Source organism: Dama dama, chromosome 27 (assembly GCF_033118175.1).
Source record: "Dama dama isolate Ldn47 chromosome 27, ASM3311817v1, whole genome shotgun sequence".
NCBI classification, from domain to species: domain Eukaryota; kingdom Metazoa; phylum Chordata; class Mammalia; order Artiodactyla; family Cervidae; genus Dama; species Dama dama.
The window spans coordinates 40,649,840-40,677,369 of NC_083707.1; the positions used below are offsets into that span (position 1 = coordinate 40,649,840).

Sequence of the window (27,530 nt, forward strand, 5' to 3'; positions counted from 1 at the left end):
CATACATTATTTTAAACAAGTGAAAAAATAAATTGAATCGTTCCTCCTGTAATATGTTACTAAAGCAAACACTCCATAGTTAAATCTTACGACAAACCAAACAACATTTATGGACTTTCTGATAATACAACTTTCTATCTTTCCTTCAGTTTATCTTTCAGGTAACCAAACATTGTATACAGAAGCTAAAAATGCCATAATTTCTACAGCTGTCATCAACTAGAAAGTCAGGAACAGGATCAATGTCTTTGGCATTTGCCAATAGAATGTAGCTGACTGATTTGGTCATAAAACCTTGGAGGTGACATATTTAAGTTACATGAACACATTTACAACATGAAGTTGCTATGATTCTTGACAACATTAAGGTCTGCCTAATTTTACTTTAAAACCTGTACTTCAGACCTTACATTTTTACAGAAGGGAAACAAAGCAGTTGATGGGTTATAGCTGATGACTGGTTATCTTTTAATCTGGTTGTGAACCAAAAAAAAGGAAGGCAAAAATAAAGCACTGGTTCACAGTGATTCCACACTCACTGCCTCAACTCTGCTGATGTCTGGGCACGCAAGACAAGCCTCTCTAAACATTAACAAGGAAGGGAGAGAAAGAGGATGAAGAAAAGAGGAAGCAGACAGCTGTGGTCCCTGCCCAGATGGGGTGTATAATCTAGAAATTAACTAGCAGCTGGTGAATAGCTGGCCTGACAGAGAAACATATAGACTTTGACAATGGGAAAGTCATCAGAAGGTGTAACCACTTTCACGTTCTAAGAGTTATGTGTCAATGAGACCCAGGAAACAAGGATGAGAGATGGGAAAGAAAGGAGACAGTATGACAAAGGAGTGATCCAGCTGCCAATACCTCATTGGGACCCAAAGATAGCCTTGCGTCTCATAAGAAAACAAGCCCTGGATGCAACAGAGCAGCCAGGATTGCCAAGCATGGGTTCTGGCCAAAAATACTTCACTGGAATGTAATCAAGTCTTATAGCTGAGTTTAGTTCATGAGAAATAAAGGACATAAAGGAACATGTTAAAAATCACAAAGAAACCACCTGACAAATCCAGAACATGGGATATTCTACAAAACAAAAAGCCTTGTGTTTTAAAAAACTGAGTATCAGTTTTTAAAAACAGTGTGTGCATGCTAAGTTGCTTCAGACATGTCTGACTCTTTGCAACCCCATGGATGGTAGCCCGCCAGGCTCCGCTATCCATGGGATTCTCTAGGCAAGAATACTGGAGTGGGTTGCTATGCCCTCCTTCAGAGGATCTTCCTTACCCAAGGACTGAAACCGCATCTCCTGTGTCTCCTGCATTGACAGGTAGGTTCTTTACCACTAGTAACACCTGGGAAGCCACCCCCCCCCACCCCCGCCACAAAAGGGAGAACAATTCAGGTTAGAAGAGGTTTAAGAAGCATAGTAATCAAATGCAATGTGTGTTCTTTATTGATCCTGGTTTGAAAAACAAAACCTATAAAAGACATCAGTGATTAAATTGGGACAACTGGATCTCAGTGAAGAAATAGTTACTGGGACATTGCTGTCAGCTTTGTTAGCTAATGGCACAGTGCCTATTTCTAACAAATGCCCTATTTTCTTAAGATACAAAAAACCTTGCATTGGTCCAATGTCACCATGACTGCAATTCACTTGGAAAGTGTTCCCAATGTGGCAAAATGTTTAAAAATCCCTGAATCTTGGGGATGGTTATATGTATGTCACAATAATACATTTGCTACATATTCAAAATATTTCACAATAAAAATACTCAATATATAAATATATCTGAGAAAGGTTTGCTCAGATATAACCATCTGAACTTTTTTAAAAAAACTTAAAGCACAGTAGAATTTTATATTCTGCAAAAGGTGAAGAAAATTCTGCGTATTTTGTTATTTAAAATTATCTTAATTTAGAAGCTTATCTAAAACAATAGAATTTACCTGCCGTACTGTGCTAAGTCACTTCAGTCATGTACGACTCTTTGCAACTCCATGGACCATAGCCCGCCAGGCTCCTCTGTCCATGGAATTCTCCAGGCAAGAATACTGGAATGGGTTGCCATTTCCTACTCCAGGGGATATTCCCGACTCAGGGATCAACTGGCAGGCAGGTTCCTTACCACTAGCGCCACCTGGGAAGCCCTAGAAGCCTATATAACTCTGTCCATGACTCGGTGTGAATAAGACTTAAAGACTTAAAACTGAGGCCCCTGAATTCCTCAAGCTGATTCAGTCCAACTTATGGCAGAAGCTCTCTTGTTAGAAGAAGCCAAGATCGACAAATTGCAAGATAAATAGCAATGGAACTTGGGATTTGAAGTCTCTCTGTAAAATGTCCAGCTGTTAATTTGGCCAAACTCACATAGTATCACATTCCTAATAACGAAAATGTTGTACTTTTTTCCCTCAAAGAAGGAAAATACATTGAAAAGATGATGAGAAAACCAACATTTCCTGCAGAAGCATCCTTACCACTGAAACAAAGACAAAAAAAAAAAAAAAAGCCAAGGCAAAAAGGGGATTTTTGCTCTTTTTCTTTAGGTGGATTTGAAAAGGCAAAGGCATGTCATATTAATTTAGGATTTGTGGCTGAAAACGCCCAGATGTATTATTTTAGTTACGTGATTCTATGAACCTGAACTTGGAAAATGTTTCCTTAGCTTCACATCTTACTACCCCATTTACCATTATGATTAGAGCTCAAAAGTTCCTTATATGTGAACATACACAGTATTGTCTTGTTTTTACTTAAAATTCTGCGTACTTTGTGATTTCCCTGGTGGCTCAGATGGTAAAGAATTTCCTGCAATGCAGGAGATGCAGGTTCGAGCCCTGAGTCGGGAATATCCCCTGAAGAAGGGAATAGCTCCCCACTCCAGTATTCTTGCCTGGAGAGTTCCAAGGACAGAGGAGTCTTTGGGCTACAGTCCATGAGATTACAAACAGTTGGACACAATAGAGCGACTAACACCTTCACGTTTCACTTTCATTCAAAAAATTATGATTCTTCTTCATGAAATCTCCAAAATTCATACTGTACACCTTTTGAATGAGTTGTCTCTTTCATTGCATATTTCCCATGATACTGATGAGTTCTGACCCAAGAGGAACAGAATGGAAATAAGTAAGAAGGCTATGTTATGGCTTTTTCAGAGAACTGAAATAGAAATATGACAAAAGCTGCCACCTTTCTTTTGCATCCCTTTCAGTCAAGATTTCTTTCCTTTTCCTTCCTTTCCCTGGAAATATTTGGGGCAACCAGGGCTCATATCGTATTTCTCTCCATTCTCCTATGTGGTCTTGAGCAAAGCTAGGGAGGTACACATGTGATCTAAGCCAATTAAACCCTCCCTTTCTCAGCTGGTGCTGAAGGCTTCCTCACCGAGCGCTGGGCAACCCCAGGTGCTCACAGTTCTTGCACACAGCATCACAGAGTCCAGATGTTTAATGCCATCTCCTTCTGTTTCCAAGCCTTATTTTCTACACAGAACCCTTTACTAGAGCTGCACGGTGAAAACAGCAAGATAATCAGCTTGAAAGGCAGCAAATGCATGTGTTTTGTGTGCCCACCAGCTGCGTGTGTGTGGACACTGGGTACCACTCGTCAAGGAATCACAGGTGGATGGATGATCAGCACCCTGACACAGTGTCTAAGAAAATCAAACCACATGGGAACAATTCCACTCATCACCCCAAGGATCCCTGGGCATGATAAATGTGACAAGAACCAGTACCAAGGACAAACTCTGTGTTTCACTCAAATCTACCAAGTGGAAAAACAGTGAGACCAGGATGTAAACATGTTAGGAAACAAATGGACTTTCCCTGTGTATAAAAAAGCATTTAAAAGACACTTGCTCCTTGGAAGAAAAGCTGTAACAAACATAGACAGCATATTAAAAAGCAGAGACATCACTTTGCTGACAAAGGTCCAGATAGTCAAAGCTATGATTTTTCCAGTAGTCGTGAATAGATGTGAATCTTGGACCATAAAGAAGGCTGAGCACTGAAGAATTGATGCTTTCAAACTGTGGTGCTAGAGAAGACTCTTGAGAGTCATTTGGACAGCAAGGAGATGAAACCAGTCAATCCTAAAGGAAATCAGCCCTGAATATTCATTGGAAGGACTGATACTGAAGCTGAAGTGCCAATATTTTGGCCACCTGATGCAAGGTGCCAGTTCATTGGAAAAGACCCTGATGCTGGGAAAGAGTGAGGGCAGGAGGAGAAGAAGGCGACAGAGAATGAGATGGTTGGATGGCATCACTGACTCAATGGACATGAGTTTGAGCAAACTCCAGGAGATGGTGAAGGTCAGGGAAGTCTTGTGTGCTGTGGTCCATGGGGTCACAGTCAGACACGACTTAGCGACTAAACAACAACGTGAGATTACAACCCAGCCACCCACCGTGTCCTGCAGTGCCTCCAGCCTCACCCACCTGCCTCAGGTCCAGCGTGATCGTGACCCAGTGGTACTCTCTCCCGTTCTGGATACTAGGACTCTGCCACCAGTTATTGGTGCCGTCGATGGCGTTGGATATCGGATGCCGTTCTGTTGAAGGAAAACAAAAACCCACTATGCTCTCAGATTGTGGTTTAAGGTTTTTAACCCTAAACTGTAATACAGTGGAAATGAACAGCAGTAAGGAGAACACAGGCCCACGGCTTCCTAACAGAAGTCTCCAGTAATCGTTTAGGAAGGGGTACGTTCCTACAGGGGCCCCACTTGCCTTTGGGGTTGGCGCTGCTGCCATCGCAGACCCGGCACTGGGCATTGCGCACGGCCCGCCCAGGCACATGCTCCACCAGCTTGCAGTACGTCTCTGGCCCCTTCTCCCCACAGGTCGCGTTGGTGCTGATGTGTGCATTGCTGGCAAGGTTGAGGATGGCAGGGAACAGGCCTGAAAGTCAAAGTCACTGGATCAGATCAGCCAGTTGAAACCACAGGTCACATCACTGCATCTCACTCTGCTGGGGAAGCAGAAGTATTAGTCACTCAGCCATGTCTGGCTCTTTGCAACCCCATGGACTGTAGCCCTACAGTCTGTGTAGAAGCCCTAACAGCCTCCTCTGTCCATAGCATTCTCCAGGCAAGAATAATGGAGTGGGTTGCCATTCTCTTCTCCAGGGGATCTTCTTAACCCAGGGATCGAACCTGGGTCTCCTACGTTTTGGCAGGTGGATTCTTTTGCCATCTGAGCCACAGAAGGAGATGGCCAATTTATGGTCACCAAAGGGAAAAGGGTTCTTTACCACTAGTGCCACCTGGGAAGCCCAAGTACATTAAAAAAAAAAAAAAAAACCCACCTCACCATGCATCTATTAATAAAAAATAATAATAATAACTCACTAGGTAGTCTTCCAAAGACTTCCCACATAAAACAGAGCTACCCTAGCAGTTCTACAGGCTCCTCTGGTGGCGCAGTGGTAAAGAATCCAGCCGCCAATGCAGGAGGCGTGGGTTCAATCTCCGATCTGGGAAGATTTTCTGGAGGAGGAAATGGCCACCCTCTCCAGTATTCTTGCCTGGAAAATCCCATGGACAGAAGAGCCTGGCAGACTACAGTTCATGGGGTTACAAAGAGTTGGACACAACTGAGCTACTGAAAAACAACAAATTAGCAGTTCTATCCTAGGAGAATGACCCTAATCAAATCAATAAACTCTTAGTTTCTCAACAGAAAACAGTCATGGAATATTGTATTCTAGAGTAATACTCAATTCTGAAACATAACAGACTTACATAGTATACTAGGTATAAAACATGTTTTTCATTTTTAACTTAAAGTTGGTCATTTTTATCACATGCTTTTGGGATTTCTTAATTAAAAAGGCTTAATGAATAAAACAGATGTACTTTTATGTTTAATTATGCAGCTCCTCAATTTATTCTTTTTATCAACCAGTAGTAAAAACACATATTTTATGCAATAAAATGATCTAGTTCTTAAAGTAACATGTAATTCTTGGCAATGCTACTTACATGGGGGGAGAAGCTGATACTTATTATTTTTGGTACTGAGGTAAATATTAATTTTCTCCTTCCTTTATGACCACAATATTCTAGTAATCTGGTTTGAATGTATATTATGAACTGACAAGTTAAAATACAATAAGTTTGAAACTGTGGAGTCACATCTAAAGAGCTGCAACGGAGTTTTCTAGGCTCTGGGTCATGTCTGTGCATTTAGATTTGCAATACAATCAACCCTCTCCATTCCCTTCCCACAGACCAGCCAAGCGAGGAGAAGAAAAAAGGTCACAGGAACTTAGTTAACAATGCATTTCTCTGTCAACAAATCCTTTACCAGCTAACTCTAAAAGTGTTCTCACTTTCTCTGTTTTTCCTCCCCCTTCAGTTGCGAGACATCAAGAGAACTGCCCAAGCTTCCTGCTCGGAGCTCCCCCCACCCTGACCTGCAAGGGCCTTGAATTATGGAGGGAGTGGGGGTCAGGAGGGCACCTGCTTCTCCATCAGGAGCCTATACTGAGTCATTGAGAAAAAGAAGTTTAAGCTGTGTGAATATCACCATAACTTCGGTGAATAATATCTTAATTGTAGGAACCAACAACAGGTTGCTCTTGCACTACACAGGATTTAGAGCACCCGCGTGCGTGCTCAATTGCTCAGTCATATCCGACTCTTTGTGACCCCTTGGGCTGTAGCCCGCCAGGCTCCTCTGTTTGTGGGATTTCCCAGGCAAGAATACTGGAGAGGGTTGCCATTTCCTCCTCCAGGGGATCTTCCCGACCCAGGGATCAAACCCATGTCTTCTGCACTGGCAGATGGGTCCTTCTTCATCTGGTTGGTATTGTAAAGACACTCCTAATCAAAAGAAAGAGAAACCCCTTCGTTAGCATGATTGTGTAGAAACGCCTTGAACTGACTAATTTCAAAAATCTGTAGTGGTGCATTTGCCTTTCATTAAAACTAAATCTTTCTTCTCACATAAGCTCATGTTTAGGGGGAAAAATTCACTAAAACTTATTCTTTACTTACTACATTTGCTCTCATTCCATAGTTCTAGAATAATTATTATTCCTCACTGTCTATGACCACAGCCATGAGAGGATGAAAGAAAGCTGGAAATCTGCACTGGAGGAAGCATGTTTGAAAAAGAATTTTAAAAAATTCCTCAGGTTGCTGAATGTTTTCAAAGACTACCAAAATACTTTAGTATTTCAGAGCTCAGAGAACTCTACTCAATGGTCTGGGGTGACCCAAATGGGAAGGAAATCCAACAAAGAAGGAATATATATATACGTCAAGGCTGCCCTGGTGGCTCAGCTGGTAAAGAATCTGCCTGCAATGGGGGAGACCTGGGTTCCGTCCCTGGGTTGGGAAGATCCCCTGGAGGAGGGCATGGTAACTCACTCCAGTATTCTTGCTGGAAAATCCCCATGGACAGAGGTGCCTGGCGGGCTACAGTCTACTGGGTTGCAAAGAGTCAGACGTGACTGGGTGACTAAGCAAGCATAGCACATACATACCTAGAGCTGATTCACTTGGCTGTAGAGCAGAAAGTAGCCCAACATTGTAAAGCAACTAGACTCCAATAAAAACTAATTTTAAAAACCTAGCATTAAATACACTAACAAAAGACTATTGAAATATTTCAATAAAGAACAACTAACATGAGCTTCAAGTAGGAGGAGAAATAGGAAACTAAAGGGTGAGAAAGGGCATTGGGATCAAGAATCCACCAAGAATAAAAGCTTGATTTACACATAAAAATCAAAAGCAGAACGAGGACTGTAGCTGGCACATGGATCACGGTTTCCCATCACCTGGCCGTGCACTTAATGCATGAGACAACCGTACACATTTGTCGGGAGACATTATTTACTTTATCTAATGTTACCGTGATTCATACTTTTGCCCTCAGTCGGGACACACAATGGATTCATTTTTTCATCCTATATTTAACCAGTGGCTAAAGACTTCATAACGCCAAACCCATCAAGCATGAAATAAATTCCTTCTCACTCACCAGCAGTTTTTTTTAATTATTTTTTAATTGGAGTATAGTTGCTTTACGATGTCGTGTTGGTTTCTGATGTACAACAAAGTGAGTCAGCTATATACACACATACATCCCCTCCCTCTAAAGCCTCCCTCCCACCACCCCCCTCAACCCCCTCTAGGGCATCACAGAGGACCGAGCTGAGCTCCCTGTTCTAGACCGAAGCTTCCTGCTAGCTAGCCATTTTACACATGGTGGTGTATATATGTCAGTGCTACTCTCCCAGTTCTTCCCACCCTCCCCCTCCTTCATGTCCACAAATCCATTCTCTACATCTGCGTCTCTATTCATACCCTGCAAATACCACCATCAGCACCATTCTTCTAGACTCCACATATATGAGTTAATATACAGTATTTTTTCTCTTTCTGACTTCACTCTGTATGACAGATACTAGACTCAGCTTTTTAACTCTCTTTCTTCACAGTCTGTCTCCTGAGAAACCTGCATGTGTGTCAAGAAGCAACAGTTAGAATTGAATGCGGGACAGCTAACTGGTTCAAAATTAGGAAAGGAGTATGACAAGGCTGTTTATTGTCACCCTGCTTATTTAACTTCTATCGGAGTACATCAAGTGAAATGCTGGGCTGGATGAATCACAGGCAGGAATCAAGATTGCTGGAAAAAATATCAATAACCTCAGATATGCAGATGATAACACTCTAATGGTAGAAAGTGAAGAGGAACTAAAGAGTCTCTTGATGAAGGGGAAAGAGGAGAATTTTGAAAAAGTTGGCTTCAAATTCAACATTGAAAAAACTAAGATCACAGCATCTGGTCCCATGACTTCATGGCAAACAGAAAGGAAAAAGTGGAAGTAGTAACAGATTTTATTTTCCTGGGCTCCAAAATCACTGCGGACAGTGACTGCAGCCAGGAAATTAAAAGATGCTTGCTCCTTGGAAGAAAAGCTACAACAAACCTAGACAGTGTATTCAAAAGCAGAGACATCACTTTGCCAACAAAGTTTCAGATAGTCAAAGCTATTATTTTTCCAGTAGTCAGTACAGATATGAGAGTTGGACCATAAAGAAGGCTGAGTGCCAAAGAACTGATGCTTTTGAATTGTAGTGCTGGAGAAGATTCTTGACAGTCCCTTGGACAGCAAGGAGATAAAACCAGTCAATCCTAAGGGAAATCAACCCTGAATATTCATTGGAAGTACTGACGTTGAAGCTCCAATCCTTTGGCCACCTGGTGGGAAGAGCCGACCCATTGGAAAAAGACTCTGATGCTGGGAAAGACTGATAAAGGCAAAAGGAAAAGAGGACACAGAGAATAAGATGGTTAGATAGCATCACCGACTGGATGAACATGAATCTTAGCAAACTCTGGGAGATAAAGAAGGACAGGGAAGCCTGGCATGCTGCAATCCACGGGGATCACATAGAGTCAGATACAACTTAGTGACTGAAAAACGACAAACAATTTAATCACTGATGGCTGTTACAAAAAGTATTAAAATATTCTAGAGATTCCAAGGCCCTTTCCAGCACACTGGGGAAAAAAAATAGATGGGAGACAGAGAGAAATACCTCACAGGGTCTTGAAAGAGAAGTCAAACCCCAGCCCCTGGGAGTTTGGCATTTAACACCCTTAACTTTTTTTTCTCACATGGGGAGATGAAAAGAAATCTAATCTCAGAAAACCCAGAGTGGGTGGTGGGCAAAAGGCCTTGGAAGAGTTTTCCAGTGTCCATTTCCATGGCAATGGGCTGGAGGTGTCCTTGATAAAGGCAGAATTTCTCACTGTAAGATAAACAAGCCATGAAGACCTTGGCCGGAATACTGTCTGTAGAAAATAACAATTTATCAGGACTGCCTCCTCCTCCCACACAGGTTCCTTAATGCTGTTGTTTGATGACACCCAGAGTTTTTATTCAACACCCAAGTTTAGTAGAAGAGACCATAGCTACAATTCATTCATTAAGAGGTTTTCTCCTTTGTTGCCACAAAACTGAAATTGAAGGGCAGCAATTAAAAAGCTCTATTCTGATCAAAATCGTGATTGCACACAGGCAAAGCACAAAAGCACCTCAACATTCATGGTTATTTTTTAATTTCAAATCATTCTTATTACCCTGAGAAGGCACTGCCTTTTCCCCTCCTTCCAAATTCTTACAGGAGGGAATTCAGCTTATTTTGTTGTTCAGTCGATAAGTCAAGTCTGACTCTTTGCAACCCCATGGACTGCAGCACACCAGGCTTCCCTGTCCTTCACTATCTCCTGGAATTTGCTCAAATTTGTGTCCATTGAGTCAGTGAATTCAGCTTAAAATCAAAATACAAGTGCAGCTTTTGAGTGGGAAAATGAACAACTCTGCAGAATGAAAATGAAGTTATATTTTGCTTGTATCATTGATCATGTCTGCAATGTTTATATTATTTGCTTAAATACCTAAAAACATCAATTAATTTAACATTTTCTGACTAGCCATTGTTTCCAAAGACCACCAACTTTTCCACAAACCCTTCAAGGTCTTAGTAGTCTTAGTAATTTTCCCCTGCTTTGTCTGCCATCTCTGAGCTCTATCACATAGATTTCAATTGTTTATGCTTAAAGTTTTGGCATTCTCTTTATGTGCCAATGGCTACTTCATGGGTGTGCAGTCGCCCTTGGTTTAAAGCTCTGTCAAAACTGTTTGGAAGTTTTTCGTCATTTAAACAAGGACCCCCCAAACTTTCATTTCTCATCGACTCTCTTAAAATTACGTATCTGGTTCTGGATGTGCCTCCTGGATGTGTCAATCAAGGGCTGTCCTCAGGAGCACGCATGGACCTCTGGTCAAACCACTTGGCTGTGGAGACGCCCAATGAGTCACCATCTCTCACACCAGAACAATGACCCCAAGTAGGTTGCACCCACCAGATTACAATTCCATTTATTCCAGAACATACCTAGAGGGTCGGCTTACAAACAACAAAAGCAGTTGCCATATGTTCCACCTAAGGCCAACAATAGACAAATAGACTTGATAACCAGGGTAAACACCCCAATCAAAAGTCCAGAGTCATGTTATCTTGGTATTGACCTCACTGGGGTTGATAACACTGCATTTTCTGAGTTCTAGCACCATTATTTTTTCAATGGTAAACTGAAAAAAACAATAGTACTAGTAGCGATTGGGCTGCCTCTTTATCTAGAAGGTGTGTTTTAAGTCCCTTTAGTCATGTCTGACTCCGCCAGGCCCCTCTGTTCATAGCGGTTCTCTGGGCAAGAATATTAGAGTGGGTAGCCAGGCTCTCCTCCAGCGGATCTTCCCGACCCAGGGATTGAACCCGCGTTTCTTACATCTTCTGCACTGGCAGACAGGTTCTTTACCACTAGCTCCACCTGGAATACATACACTTAATGTGATCACTTTTCTTATTTTTTTTTTTTTTTAAGCTGTTACCGAATCAAGGATGTATATGCGAGTAGTGGTGGTCACTGTCTCCAGTTCCTGGCCTCACACTGGCTCTTCACTCAACTTCAGTTCAGATTCTACTCCTTAAATCACTCAAAAGGCCCTTGTCAAGGTCTCCATTCCCCAGCGTGATGTTCACTTGGCCCCACAGTAGCTTCTGTAAACAAGGGCTTTTCTCTCTGGCCTTAAGCCCCTCTCCCTTGGCTCGCTCACGCTGCAGACTCCTAGTCTGTCCCTCTGTTACAGTGGCTTGCTGGCCGTCTCTGCCAGCGATCCAGACTCTCCTGTGACCCGATGTCCCAAGAAAAAGCAGAAGAGGCAGGTCCCCCCAACAGGCGGCTCCTCAGGGGGAAGCAGAAAGGCGTGTACTTTTCCCCAAAGTGATTTCCAAACACAAGGGAAGTGACACAAAGAATACGGGCTTGAGGTCAGAGACTTGGGTTCTTCATCCCACGTGCCCAGTGCTTCCTTGTTGAATACGACCAAGCCCCACGTGGGTAAGGACAGAACAGGGCATCAAACATGTGGGAAGTGAACCCACTGGGCTCTGGAATGAGCAGAATCTCAACAGTGGCTGAAATTTAAAAAGTACAAGCCTCCCAGGAGATGCAGGGCCTTCCACATTTCCCCAAACCAGTCCCCCACCCCACAACCCCACCCCCCCCCACCCCCCACCAGCAAGCACCACACAGCGTGGGCAAAGAGAGAAAAAATGCTCTAGCTCCCGGTGATGAGGACGAACAACATGAAAATGATGCTACGGAGAAAAGTGAATGTGACCTGAGGTGGAATGAATAGAAGATGACCCTTGGCATCCACAGTTGTGATCCTTACCCTTGAGCTCTGCAGGGGATACTTGAAATTCATTCTGGGCTCAGCTGGGCAGAGAGAGAGTTCAAGCAGAACTTCTCAAACTTTTATCAAAAAACCTGGAGATCTTGTTACAAATGCAAATATTCTGCAGGGCTGGGCTGAGCTGGGGCTAAGCTTCTTCATGGTTCAGTATCTCCCTGGGGCTGCTGCTCTGACTTCCACAGATGAAATGATCTCTTGGGATGCTTCCAGCTCTAACACAACGGGATTGGTTAATTTGGCTGAGGCTTGGCCCAAAGTTCACCAGACTGATGAGTAAGATCACGCTTCCTCCGGAGTGTTCTGTCACTATTTAACCAGAACTCTAGATTCCCCGTCCTACATTCACATCTTGGAGACCTTGGAAAACTATTTTTAGAGGGAACTGGGGGGCCTTGGTTAAAACCAAGGTGTTGGGCTTATTGTAAAGAAGGAAAAAAAGGTCAAGGCCTCCAAACTGAAAGACATAACATGGGAACAAGGTCTCCTATGCAGCAACCAGGCGAGCTATTAAAGCAAACCAGGGTCTTGATTGCTCAGCCCTGTTCATCTGAGTGGTGCTGGCCCTGGTGAGTTCGTCCATACTGAAAAGGATGCTGCTGAAGGCACAGTGAAAGGCTTCAGGGATGTTAAAGTGTGAAGAAGTTTACGTACCCTCCCTGCCTCATGCTGACAGAGATCCAGCCCCTTCAGCCCAGCGTGTCCTGATGCTGCTGGAGTTCTGACCCTCTGTCTTTTCACAGAGGCCTGGGGAGGGCCCCGCACAGCGGGGAGGAGGGGGCGGGCCAGAGGGGACAGCACGGCGGAGGACATCCCCGACCACCTTGGGATCTTGCATTTGAGCTTCCGGGAGACAGTCCAGGTCTAGGTGACAGATGAGAGGAGAGGCTCTTAGCAAAACAGGGCCATTCTCAGAAGGGGCGGGGCGGGGGGGGGGGGGGGCGTCTTCCCATCCTAGTGAGGAAAAGAGCTGGAGAGATGCAGGGAAGGTCAAAGACACAGCAGTGCTCTTGGGCCACCACCCCCTCACCCCTTGTCTGATTAAATTAAGGTTTCTCAAGTTATTTTTTGGAGAAGACCCTGATGCTGGGAAAGACTGAGGGCAGGAGGAGAAGGGGGCAACCAAGGATGGTTGGATGGCATCACAGACTCAATGGACATGAGTTTGAGCAAACTCGGAGACAGTGAAGGACAGAGAAACCTGGAGTGCTACAATCCATGGGGTCACAAAGAGTCAGACATGATTTAGCAACTGAACAACAACAATAATATTAATTTTCTTTCATTTAAAAAATTCTTCCCTATATATTCATTACGAGAATACAGTCAGAGAAAATTAAGTCTACTTCTGCACATTAGTAATGAAGAAATCAAGACCCAGGCTGGACCACATAAATAGGTAACTCTCAAATAGGCCACATTTATGTACAACTTCTCTTTTTTCTTATTTGAGTATATTGATTTACAATGACTCAGATATATGGCAAAGTGATTCATTTATACATATATTAATACTTATGGGCATCAGAGAAGGGCTAGATCAACTCTCCATACATCCTAGACTTTTTACTGAAAAAGAATAAAACACTTAAGAAAAATTAACAAAGGAAATTCAAGACCAATATGCTAAAAACTATGAAACATTTCTGAGAGAAATTAAATATCAAAACGAATGACTGTGTTTCTTATACATAAACAGGAAAACTCAATATTATCAGATAGCACTTCTCCCCAAACTATCTACAGATTCACTCTAATTCCTACCAAAATCCCAGCCATCTCTTTTGTAGAAATTGACAAGCTGACACTAATGGAAATGCAAAGACCTAGAACTGTCAAAGCAATTTAGAGAAAGTCAATAGTGTGGAATGGTTTACACTCCCTAGTTCAAAACTTACTACAAAGCCAAAGGAATCCAGACAGAGTTAGCTTAGGGATAGACACATGGATCAACGGAGCAACGAGGAGTCCAGAAATATATACTGAAAATCTAGCCAATTCTTTCAAATATTATTTCTGAATCATTTGAACACTGAATTTGAAATCATGTCATTTACAGAAAACTCTCTCAGGCACAAATTTTCAGGGAACGTTTGACCACAGAAAAAGAGGTACAACTCAACTTCGTCAATTATAATGGTTAAAACAAAACCAATAAAGTGGGAAGCTCTAAAGGCACACTAGATGCTCTGCTCATATTTCTGGAGAGAATGGGCCATTCTTTCATTCAGTAATAAGTGATTTTTATCAAACAAAAATCCATCTGTGTCATAAATTCTGTGTGCCTTTGTTCTGTTCCTGAGAAGACCAGGCTGGCTTAGCCCCAAGAGCCTGGAGGGGAACAGCTGTCTTCCACTTAAACAACATCCTCCAAAAGCAGGCAGGTAGAGTTCTTTTGAACAAAAACCCTATATAAAAATATAACTCCAAGAGATGGTCAACAAATGCAAACAAGACTGAAGTCAATAAAGTAGTCACTGTCTTTAAACTAAAAGAAAACCTAATGCAGTCGAAATAACGTTTTTAACCAGCGTTCTCTTTCTGTTTTCAGTGACATTGTTTCACTGCAGTAACTTGGGCGATGGCAGTGGTCAAGGCATTCAGAAACAAAAATTCCTCCAAATTTGAACTGAGACACACAGGTAGTAGGATTCCTCAGGTACTTCTCGTGCCTGCTTAACTACAGCTCTGGGGATTCAAGGACCACTGGCCACCAGAGGGTGGAACATTCTAGAAACTCAACAAATACTTGTGGAATATGTAAGTTTATGTGGTGTGTGTGTGTAGTGTGTCTGTTGTGTATGTGGGGGGTGACAGGGGTGAGTGTTGGGGATGGAGAAGGAAGAATGGCTTATTTTGCTGGTGGAGCTAGGAGGGAAGTCATAAGCCAAACACTGAAAAGATCTAAAAATGCAAATGACTAATCCTCATCCGAGACCACAGAAACTGTAATCCCTGGGGCTGGGGCCTCCACACTGATGTGATTAAAATCAAACATGCAGCCCAGAGAGAAAACGTCTGTATTAACTATACCCACTCTGAGAGGGCTCAGAGGAGCCACCAAACAGGTGAGCTGTGTGTTTCCATGACAGAAAGGAAGCCTGGAGGAGTAGATGTCACCCAACAGGAAGTTTGGTGAGGAAGCCCTACCAGGAGCTCAATTCCCCTGCCTCCCCGTTCCTGGCCCACCACTGGGCTGCAACATGAATTTATGTGACTAGAAGCAAGCAAAATATAGACACTAATTTCCACTGGTGCTACTTGAATCTCCCAACCATTCCTTCACCATAATTTCTCACAGAAGAACATTTCTTTCTAAATGTGCACTTGGAATTCCTCCATTGAGAATGTCCACTTGTAATCAAAATGAGGAAAGCTGCTGAGAACAAGGACCACAGGACATATCCTGACTTGGGCCTGGCTGGTGGAGGATCCACTACATGTTCAGTCCATGAAGCTTATCAGGTAAATTAATGAGCAAACAAGGGGGAAAAATGAGAAAAACTGACTAGAAATTACAACAATCCCACAAGAAAACATTACTCCATAGCCCAAGAAGGCATCAAGGATTTTATGCCAGCTCCCTTACAACAAGAGCAGTGGAATTCCCAAAGACATTTCACAAGTTCATCAATATCTCGAACTCTCCCACCTCTAAACTTCTAGAGTGAACAAAAGTATAGCCACGAAGTCAGGGCAGAGGCATAAAGAGCTGGAAAACCTAGATTGTGTAAAAAACAAAGACAGAAATGCCAGAGCTGGAGATTCAGAAGGAATGGGCTGAAGGATGGACAAGGGGAATTTTGAGGATGGGAAATAGTGCCCACCACTGGACAGAACAACAGGGACAGGAAGTATGCCAAGTGGCAGAGATAGTTCTGGAAACAACTATTTAAATTAGAATCCCAAAAGGCCCATCTTGAAGACTAATTGTAAAATTCCTTCCACCTCTGGCATCCAAACAGAAATAAGATTTCTGTCCTATTAGACCTGCAAGGTCCTAACTCTGGCATGTGATAGTCGTCTCAACAGCCAGTGATCATCTGCAGTGTCATAAAGAGGAACGAAAGGCAAAAAAATCAGGTACCTTTTAAACTTATTTATTCAATGTTTGGCTGCACCTTAGGGGCCGTGGGGTTCCCTGGTAGCTCAGTGGTAAAGAATCTGCCTGCAATGCAGGAGGCCTGGGTTTGATCCCTGGGTCAGGGAGATCCGCTGGAGAAGAGAATGGCAACCCACTCCAGTATTCTCGCCTGGAGATTCCCACTACAGAGGAGCCTGGTGGGTTATAGTCCACGGGGTGGCAAAGGGTCAGCCATGACCGAGTGACTAACACACCAGGGACCTCAGTTCCCTGATCGTGCATCGAACCTGCACCCCCTGCATTGGAAGACAGAGTCTTAACCACTGGACCACCGGGAAAGTCCCCAGGGACCTTTTTAAAGGAAGAAACAAAAATGGAGAGGGACAATTTGGATAAGGAGAATACGGAAAAAAGAAAAGAAAGGAATGGAAGATGAAACCAAGGCGACCAAAAAGAATGCCATCAACTGGGAGAAACAGGAAAAGTAGTCTTTGGGGCAGGAAAGAATTCATGTGCTGGGCCTGAGATAACAAGATAATCACTTTTGTTGAGTAAAATCCTGCCATGACAAAGAGATTAGAAGACATTTAAATGTGGGATGTACAATAATCAGTGTCATAGGGTGAGGTCTTCTCCTTTCTAAATGTCCCCTCTTAACTAAACAGGATCTGTTCAACTTAAGCATCTTCTTGAACATTGTAGAGTTTCCTGAGGCTCTGGCAGGAAGTTACAGAACAAAGAAACAAAATGCAGGAAATCTTTCAGGGAATGGGAAAAGAGGGGCACTTCTCAGAAGCACTTCTGGAGCTAAATCTGACATTCCCACCAGCAAGACAGGAGGCTCTCTGGCACAAGAACTGGAGTCACACTGCCCGCTGGACCAGCAGATCAGACTTCAAAGATAAGTTCAGGAATGAAGAGATTCAGGCTTCAGATGGTTGAATCAAAAAAGAGGGGGGAAAAAATGCACACACACGCTGAAAATAGGATCTGATGTGTCCCCACGGCATCGTTTCTGGATTAACCTCTCAAGTAAATGCTCACCTAGGCAGAAAGCTATCCACCACTCTGGTCTGGAATCTCACTGCTCCTATTGTCTATCCTCTGCCTCCAAGCAAGACACAAAATGGGAATAAGCTGTCCCAAAGAAAGCTCTCACCATCCAGCCTCGAGAAAACAGACTCTCAGGGGAAGGGTCTCTGCTGCGAAATGGTTACTCTGGGCGCTGGCTGTCACCCTCAGTATAGAGGACGTGAAGATGCAATGAACCTAGCCCAAGCGTGGCATTTTACACTGAAACAGCTCCCTGGCAGGCATGTCCCAACAGAACCCAAGTTCGCGACCTTACCTAAATTACTTCAATAAGGGAATTCCCCCCCCCCCCCCCATTAATTTTGAAATGCATTTGTTTACTCAACTGTGCATGGATACATGTTAGTATTTTAGAAATAAAAAAAGTAAAAGAATTATGTGCAAGCATGTAAGTAGGCTACATACACTCTGCTAGAGAAACTGTCGCTTATCTTGTTCACCCTAACATTTCTCAGGAATATCACTAACAACTTCAGCTAAGATCTCTGAGAAGGAGTTCTCTCTAGTTAATCTCCATTTAGCTTTGTATTCAGGGTGCAGGCTCAACTTTATTCTTCAAGAATTATCTTTAAAAATTAACTTTTCCTGTGTCTGCCATAGATGTTCCAGCAATAAACCAAAATTTTTAGAAAAATAATCAACATACTATCCATAACTTCTAATAGTATTCTTCTCAGATTTTACCTCTCTATATCACAAATCACTTAAATTTATTTTTAAAACTTATTTATGGCTCCAGGAATAGCCCATGAAGGCTACAGTGAGCAATACTTTCAAGGACTGCAGTGTCAAGAAATCCATCAATGAGCTATAGTCTTTAAATCCAAAAGAGCTAGGAAACAAGGCTCTAATACCTTCTGTCAAAGGCCATGTTGAAAGGGACAAGTTAGAAAGTGAAAAGTTGACAGGCATCTGGCAGTGGGGATATTGAAGAAGTAGCAGAGAGGGAGGGTGGTGGAGGTGGAGATGGGAAGAGTGTCTCTTGTTTTATCAGGAAATAATTAGTACCTTCTTTATACTATTAGGAAGTGCTCAAGAGGAAGTAGGTTTTTATGAAGTAGCTCACTTTTGGTAGATGAAGAGACATCTAAGGGAAGACACTCAAGAAACTAAAAATAGTAGTTGCCTCAAAAGGAGGTGACTTAACCTTTTTCTATACACCCTTTGGGTTTTTGTTTTTTTTTAATTTTGTACCATGACCATGGATTACCTATTCAAAACTATTTTTTGAAATTACTTGATTCATAAATAAAGATATTAATGTCAATGTGACTCAACAAGACAGGTGGCTATTAACCACCAGGAATATTGGCAAAGTGATGGAAATGGCAGCCCACTCCAGTATTCTTGCCTAGAAAATTCCATGGACAGACGAGCCTGGCAGGCTACAGTCTATGGGGTCACAGAGTCGGACATGACTGAGCCACTGAGCACACTTGCAATGGACAGACACGAAGATGGGAATGAAAGAGCCCCCACCCCCAGGAAGTTCAGGTCAGTGGGTGAGACCGATCAGCCAGTCACTGGCTTAGCCACCAAGATAAGGACAACAATAGCAGTGAGTGGCCAGAGCACCAGCAGTCCAGGGAAGGGCATGTCATAAATACTTCAGCAATGACGGGATCAGGAAGGTTTCTGCAGGGTTTAGGCCCTAAATGGGAAGCCTGTCCGGCACTGAACATCCCATGTCACTATGAATAAGGGCACGGAGGTCCCAGGTAACGCCCCTGAGCGCTGGGCCAATGGATCCCAGCCTCCTCCTTTGGTCCCACTGCATGCTCCAACATTATTTTTTCTGTGTGCATTATGAGGAGTTTGGGAGGCGTTAGTCCAAGCCCATAGGGTGGTGTTTCTAGAAAAATCATGGTGGTGATGGTGCTGAGGAGGGAAAGCAGGGGAGGAGGGAGACCCAGTGAGGGAACCATCACAACATTTCATGGGAAAGACAAACAGTTCCTGAGCCTTGTTGGCAGTGGAGACAAAATAATGGGAGATGGATTGCACAGGTTTTCAGGAAGTCAAGTCAATAGATCTTAACACCCAAGTGAAGGTGGATCCAGGCTGGGGAGGATGCAGTGCAGGTGCCACAGGTAGACCATCACCATGGACCACATGCCTGTGATGCTGACACACCCAACGCTGGGCCAACATGCTCCTGTGTTACTGAATCACATCAATCCTCTCCATCTCACAAATCGGGAAGACTGACACCCAGAGATGCTGAGAAACTTAATTAACCTCACAGCTGATCCAAGCTACAGGGCTGGTGTTTGAATTCAAGTAGACTCCAAAACCAGACTCTAAATTTGAGACTATAGCGGGGAAGTGATATTCTATATTTGCATGTAGTTATGTGCAAAATAGTAATAATGATGCTTAGATGATATTTATTGAGGGCTATCCCCAGGGTTAGGCACTGTTCTAAGCAATTTTCATTCCACCACAAACAGTCTTTCCAAGGAGGTACCATGACTACTCCCATTTACAGACGGCGAAACCAAAGCACAGAGACATTAAGTAACTTGCCCAAGCTCCCACAGCTTATAAAGCCAAAGAATAAAACATCTAAAGCTTAAAGGCACATCTTGTTATTTCCCCCCCCCCCCATAAAACCTACTGCAGATGATAATGAGTACTTATAGAACTTTATGAAAGAGTTATTCTAAAATTGTAGAATTGGGTCTCAAGGATGATTACCTTGAAATAATCACCCTTCCCTCATAGATCAGATGGTAAAGAATCTGCCTGCAATGCAGGAGACCCGGGTTCGATCCCTGGGTCAGGAAGATCCCCTGGAGAAGGAAATGGCAACCCACTCCAGTATTCTTGCCTGGAAAATCCCATGGACAGAGGAGCCTGGGGGGCTGCAGTCCATGAGGTTGCAAAGAGCCAGGCACGACTGAGTGACTAACACACACCTCGAAATAAGTGGTCATGTAAACATGTTACGATTCTGGCGATTCTAAGAGTAGTGCAAAGCACCAAGAACAGCATGTGTTTATTTCCTATCCTTGTTGCATTTGAATTCTCCATCATGCTATATTAACTACAGATGTCCGCTCTATATTTAACGTCTGGAAAAGTGGAAGAGAAAAAAGAAATGGGCCAAAGTCTGGGATACGTAGGAGGTAGGCAGTGATGTTTTTATTACACAAACCTTGTTTCCAACTGCTAAAATTAGTATTTTTTTCTTGGCCCTTACTTGGGGAGTACAGCTACAAGGAAGAAAAATGCACCTTTAAAAGCCATTCGGGCGCACGCTTTGCTGGGCAGCACATATATGCTCAATTTAAATACTACATCCTTTATGAGAATGAAGTAAATTTCCTCTAGTCAAAGAAGAGAGTTTTTCCTTTATCCTTGGAATTGTCTACTTTTACTTAGAAAAGAAAAACTGTCCAAAAGCAAGATTTGATGAACTAACCAGTGAAGCAACTATAATTCCAAGTAATTGCCAGCTGTGGACTTAACACAACATCATTGTTAGAAAGGTACCACCTAGTACTTTGCACTTCTAGAAATAGCTCTTTTTACACAGGTTGTATCTCAAAGAAACTGAGTTTTTGGGCCACATATCATGACGTTTACAGTAGTTCAGCGCGCTCAGTCGTGTCCAACTCTTTGGAACCCCATGGACTGTAGCCTGCCAGCGTCTCTGTCCATGGAATTTCCCAGGCAAGAATACTGGAGTGGGTTGCCATCCCCTCCTCCAGGGGATTTTCCCAATCCAGGGATGGAACCCAAGTCTCCTGCATCTCCTCTGTCTCCTGCATTGCCAGGGGATTCTTTATCACTGAGCCACTAGAGAAGTCACAGTAATGCAGAGAGGCTGTGAAATGATAAAGGATTCTTAATAAGGGACTTCCCTGGTGGTCCAGTGAAGACTTTGCCTTCCAATGCAGAGGCTGTGGGTTCCAACCCTGGCTGGGGAACTAAGATCCCACATGCTTCTTGGCCAAAAAACCAAAACATAAAACAGAAGCAGTGTTGTAACAAATTTAAAAAAGACTTTAAAAATTGTCCAATTAAAAAATCTTAGAAAAGAATTCCTAATAATCTAAAAGCTATCAGATGATTGTTATATATATATACACACACATATATATGTATATATATATAAAAGTACCAGATAACTAGCTCACTGGTGATGTTAGTCAGAATTATTTTATTATTGTATTACGAGCAAATGATACTATTTCACTGGTCATTCATTGTATATACATGGGACCCCAAATTTTAAAAAGTCAAAACTCCCTCAAAGGCGCCTGTAAAGAGGGTGATGGTTGATGGGGTGGGGGTTGCAAATCTGGAAGGCAGTGTGACAGATTCAAAGGCCCTCCCGCTGTGGGTGGTTTTCCGTAGCATCTTAAAGCAGGAAAGCCCCGCGGGGTCCCACTTTCTCCAAACACCATTCACAGCCGCCAAGGCCAAGTGCTGAGCCCGGAGGGGCGCGGAAAACATTCCGGGCATCTCCCTAGACCAGGACTTTCAATTCTTAGAACAATAAAGCTGAATCCAGCTGCTCTCCCTCCAGCCTGTGGGAAACCAGGCTTTTCACTGACAGCAATGCGAGAGAAAGGCGTTCAGCTTGCAGAGTCGCAGCCCGCTCTCCCGCGAGGCCGGCCCCTTTCTTTGCAGGCTAACTATGCAAATTCCCTGCATCCCTGCCCGGCCGCGCGCGGAGACGACGCGCAGCCATTCAAAGCCCGGTCGCCCGCTCCGGTCCAGCGCGTCCCCCGCGAATGCGTCCGAGAAAGGGACGGTCCCTTGGCTGCAGGGCGCAAAGCTGGGCGCGAGGCCACACACGCACCTTTCCCACGCGGGTGCTGTGCGCTCCGCCTCCCTACTTTTGACCTGTTCCTTCCTCCGTTTTGAATAACACGTGTATCTTTGGGAGTGTGCCGGGGGTCACGGGTTGCATGCATAGACGTTTTCAAGAAATATTCGTGACCTCCTAGCCAATAAGCGGCGCCCTGAAGGCTTAGTCTCTGGGGAGAGCGGGGCACGAGTGTCCGCAGAAAGGGGAGGAGGGCTTCTCGTCCTCCCGGGCAGTGACAGACGTTTTGAAAGTTGGCCCCGTATCTCTGTTCTTGGCCAACCCTGCCCTGCGAGGTTGCCAGGCATCCGAGCCCGCGCTCCCTCACCCCTAAGTGACCGCGGTCTACGCTGCGCGCGGAATGGCCGGTTCTGCCACCTCGGGGCCTGCACCCAGCGTGGCTGGGAGGCGCCCTCAGCGGGTCCACAAGCCCGCGCCTCCGCCCTCGGTGAGTGGCCCGGGGGCCCCCTTTTCCCGGTCTCGGACCACCGACTTTCTGCCGCCTGACGGTAAAGGTGCTCCGCGGGCGCCTTTCCCATTCATTCCCCGCCCGCCTGCCCGCCGCGGCCCGAACCGACAGCCAGGCCCGCGCGGCTCTCCACTGGGGCCCCCGGGTCGCCAAGGCAGGCCCGGGGACTCAGAGCCCGAGGCGCCGAGGAGGGGGCCACATCCGTCTGGAGTGCGCCCCCAGCCCTGAGTGCGCCCCCAGCCCTCTCCCGCCTGCCCGGCGACCTTTCCAGGGGCCGCGCGGGAGACCCACGTGTCGGATCCCCGGCCGGGGGTGAAGGCGGATGCCTGCACCGACCTCGGCGCGGCCAGGCGTGGGGCTTTGTCCCGCAGCCCCCCGCCGCCTGGGGACCCAGACGCGACCCGGGCTCACCTCTCTGCTGGCCCTGCGCGGAGACCCAGAGCAGCGAGGCCAGGAGCGCCAGCCCCGCGCCGCCGTCACGCATCTCGCCGCAGCGCTCGGGTCGCTCCGGGGTGAAAGCGGCGACCGCGCGCGGGGACTCCGCCGAGGGCGAGACTGCGCTGCCCGCCGGCCCCTCGGACACACCCCCGCCGACCTCCGCGGCGCCCGGCCCCGCCCACCGTCTGCAGCCCGCGCGGGAGACCCTCCCCCCTCCCCGGAGACCCCTCCCCGCGGAGACCTCCCCCGCTCCGAGACCCCTCCCCCCAGACCCCTCCCCACATAGACTCTCTCCCTAAAGGCCTCCCCCTCCATAGGTCCCCTCTCTCACACGGGGGGGGGACAGCCTGAGCCATCCCCAACTCGGGGGTGAGGGTCGCCCCGCCGCCGCGGGCTCCTAGGTAGGGGGGCAGAAGGAGAAAGTGACTGGAGGAGGAGCGAGGGTGGGGGCAGATCTGCTGGCCTAGGCGGTAGATTCCGAGAAAGTATTCACCCTGCTGACCCTTCCCGCCCCACGGGGGCCGTGCGGCCGAGCCGGAGCCGGGACCCCCGAGCAGCCGCCACCGAGACCGCAGCACGCGGGGCGGGGTTGGGGGGGGGGGGTCGGGCTCGCCCCCATGGTGGGACCCCGGGTTCACCGACCCGCATCTCTGGCCCCCAAGGGGTGGCCTGGGCCTCCCAGGAAGGGACTGGGGCTCATAACTACCAGCTTACCCCCTCTGCTGTTGGCAGAGGGTTTTGTGAAGCCTTTTCTAAAAGGGAGTAGTAATTCGCTTCCCACTTTGTCTAAGGCAAGAAAGGTCGCTTGGATTTAATTATTATCATTCGCATACCCTTACAGTTCGAGAAGGAGATCTTATGGGGGAGCGGGGAGAAGGGAGTTCAGCCTTAATAGGATATCTCAACTGCTTTGTTCTTTTTTTAAAAATACATCTGGTCCCTGTTAAAGAATTTTTAATTTCCTCTGATTTTTTTTTTCCTATTGAAAGTATTCATAACACTTTGCAGATCTTGCTTTCTCACAATATAAACAGGAGAGATAAAGTAAGTGACTTATTAAGGCCCACGCTCTCATAAATGTCTTTTTCTTTTTTTGCCTGATAGGGAGATAGTGATACTTCAGTTGTGTCAGTCAATGTGACAACCTTACCAATTCTAGTTTTTCTCAAGACATTTCCTTCAACGTTTAATGAATAAAATATCATTATAATATTAGCAATTATTATTACTTTTAAGCATAGAAATACAGAACAAGAGGATAGAATTTGACCCTTTATAAAGGATGCAATATAGTTGGGTGAGAAGGTAGTCATCACAGTACTAAATTTAAAACACAGAGATTCTTAATTATTAAAGCATTGTAGTAGTAAAGTATTGAGTATATATGTAACAAATCAGTGATTAAGTTCAGTGTTTAGCAAGTATTAAGCATCTAATATTAAAAGAATTATAAGTATTTCTGCTGCAAAATAACTTTGCATGCACATTATACATGGGCAGATACGTCTTTTTGAGTCTTAAGAGCATTCATGCTGATTAGCTGGTGTGATCTTCCCAATTATGAAAGGCAGCAGTTAGTTACCCTTGTGTGAAGAGGTGAGGAAAAGAGTTCAGGAGGTCAAGGTCTCAATGTCAACAAATGTCTGGTGTAGAGTCAGCCCTCAGAGCTGATTTCTGGTCCAGAGTTCTCTGATTGCTGCCCTGAGACCCTGGAGGATGAACTGAAAGGCAATAGTGAAATCACAGGGGTCATCTGTACCCCCATATCCTGGGCACCTAGAAGTTCTGTCTGGACTTCAGACCCTATCTTTGAACTGCGGACAGGGAACTCAGGCTCCTGATTTAAAGAAACAGAGGGTCAGCACATTTGAGGAGTGAATAGAAAGTATCCGAAGTCACCAAGTTGGCCCAATTTGTCCCTGCTCAAAATTAAGCAGTGAAATTTCAGTGAAAGAAGAATTTCAGAAGCCACTGTAATGAACAAGCTTGGGTAAGTTTGAATAGAAAAAATGTCACAATTCCCCTTCACTACTAGTGTTCCCATCCTTCAGCAAGCTTCCATTCAGTTCAGTTGCTCAGTCGTGTCCAACTCTTTGCGACTCCGTGGACTGCAGCACGCCAGGCTTCCCTGTCCATCACCAACTCCCAGAGCTTGCTCAAAGTCAGGTCCATCGAGTCGGTGATGCCATCCAACCATCTCATCCTCTACCGTCTCCTTCTCCTGCCTTCAATCTTTCCCAGCATCAGCGTCTTTTCTAGTTAGTCAGTTCTTCTCATCGAGTGGCCAAACTATTGGAGTTTCAGCTTTAGCATCAGTCCTTCCAATGAATATTTCCTTTAGGATGGAGTGGTTGGATCTCCTTTTAGTCCAAGGGACTCTCAAGAGTTTTCCCCAACACCACAGTTCAAAGCATCAATTCTTTGGTGCTCAGCTTTCTTTATAGTCCAACTCTCACATCCATACATGACTACTGCAAAAACCATAGCTTTGACTAGATGGACTTTTGTTGGCAAAGTAATGTCTCCTTTTTAATATGCTGTCTAGGTTGGTCACAGCTTTTCTTCCAAGGAGCAAGCATATTTTAATTTCATGGCTGCGGTCACCATCTGCAGTGATCTTGGAGCCCCAAAAAACAGTCTGTCACTGTTTCCACATCTATTTGCCATGAAGTGATGGGATCAGATGCCATGATCTTAGTTTTCTGAATGTTGAGTTTTAAGCCAACTTTTTCACTCTCCTCTTTCACTTTCATCAAGAGGCTCTTTAGCCTCTTTAGCCACATTCATCAAGAGATTCAGCAGACTTGGGAATATATAAATTAGCTACAGCACCGTGAAAGCTCAAGCGTGGCCTGTTCAAGGTGAAAATGAAGCAAGAATATTCATGGTTTGTGAGAAAGCAGAAGTTCAGCTCAACAAGGCACACAAAGATGCTGCCTCCAATGTCACCTGTAAATAATGAGCAACAAAAATGCCTAAATGCTAAACAAGAGTTAACTGGTTAATAATTTATTGCAAATCAAGTGAAAAGCTATTAGGTACCCATTTTTAAAGTATGAGACTTAAAATTTACTAAAAAACGCTGGAAGTAATAAAAGCAAAATTCCAGTTAATAGGGGAGTCCTGGTTGTAATTATATAAAATAAGCACATGTATAAACAATATACTAGCAGGCAGCATGCAGAAAAAAATAGTTGTGTTCAGCTGATAAGAGTGCAAGGGATGGTGGGGGTGGGGTATTATTGGTATGATAAAGAACTTGGGCCAGCCTCATAGACGGCTCCCATTCTTCCCCCTCACTTTCTAGAAATTATATCTTGGGAAAGTTTCCTCATCTGTAACGTAGGAATAATAATAGTGCCAACTTCATGCATTCAACAAATATTTTTTTAGTTCCTGTTAAGTACCGGTTCTATGGCTTCACCATTAAACAAGACAGGTTCTCATCTCTGTGGAACATTGTGTGGCAGTTAAGGCAGGAAAAAAAATGTAAGCTAAAATTATAAATTTAATAAGTTTGTTAAAGGGTCACTGAGATAAGGAATTTGAGACCAAGTCCTGATCTGGCTGTTTGGGAAGGTTTTGCTGAGAAACTTTTTCATAAGGAGTCAATGAGCCAGTGTCTGTCAGTCACCAGCACTCTGCCTAGCTTATGGTAAATGCTCAAGAAAGATGAATTACTATTTCAGTTTTTCTCTAATACTACTATATTTTTCAATTAAAAGAAGAAAAAACCCAGCTTGATTATGAGCATTTTCAGAAACAAGAGTTCAGGCAGAGAGGGATGGGCCAGATCAGAGCTTTCAAAACCTCTTAGGGGATCATGTTAAAATGCAGATTCCAGTGCAGTAGGACTGCGGTCAGAGGCTGAATTTCTGGACTTCTAACAAACTCTAGGTGTTTGTTGCTGGTAGGCAGAGTGCACCTTGAACAGAAGTTCCTGGCTTGCTTGTCCTTGATCTTGCCTGCACATTGGAATCGATGGAGAAGTTTGAAAAGATAGTAATGTTCGTTTCTGTCCCCAGAGATTCAGATTCAGTTGGTACAGGGAGGAGTCTGGACATGAATATATTTTAAGGCTCTCTAAGTGAGCCCAAATGCAACATTTGAGACACCCTGGGCTAGACTGGATGGCTCCTACAGGGGAGATGATCCAGATCTAGTCACTGGTGGCTGGGCATGCTGCAGGAGCCAGTCTCAGAGAAGTATGATCACAGACAAGAAGAGGAAGCACAGCCTGGCAGATGTTTTCCTGCAAGGACAGACAGCCACGTGGCAGGAACCCAGCCAGTGATGCCCAGAGCATGGGCCAGGACCGTTTCTCTGGAGGCTTGGGGTAA

The 27,530-nt window shown here is 44.7% G+C and overlaps 1 protein-coding gene across 1 annotated transcript in view; it reads right to left on the reverse strand.

The window, feature by feature from the left end:
- The window catches only part of LAMA1 (laminin subunit alpha 1), a 124,007-nt gene extending 100,760 nt beyond the window's left edge, over positions 1 to 23,247 (reverse strand). Inside the window, exons 1-3 of the mRNA XM_061130669.1 lie at positions 23,164 to 23,247; positions 4,740 to 4,910; positions 4,449 to 4,561 (exon numbers count right to left, since the gene is read on the reverse strand). Coding sequence (XP_060986652.1) covers positions 4,449 to 4,561; positions 4,740 to 4,910; positions 23,164 to 23,236 — 357 coding nt within the window. The 5' untranslated portion in view covers positions 23,237 to 23,247. The remainder of the gene's footprint in view (positions 1 to 4,448; positions 4,562 to 4,739; positions 4,911 to 23,163) is intronic.
- Positions 23,248 to 27,530: the final 4,283 nt, after the last annotated feature.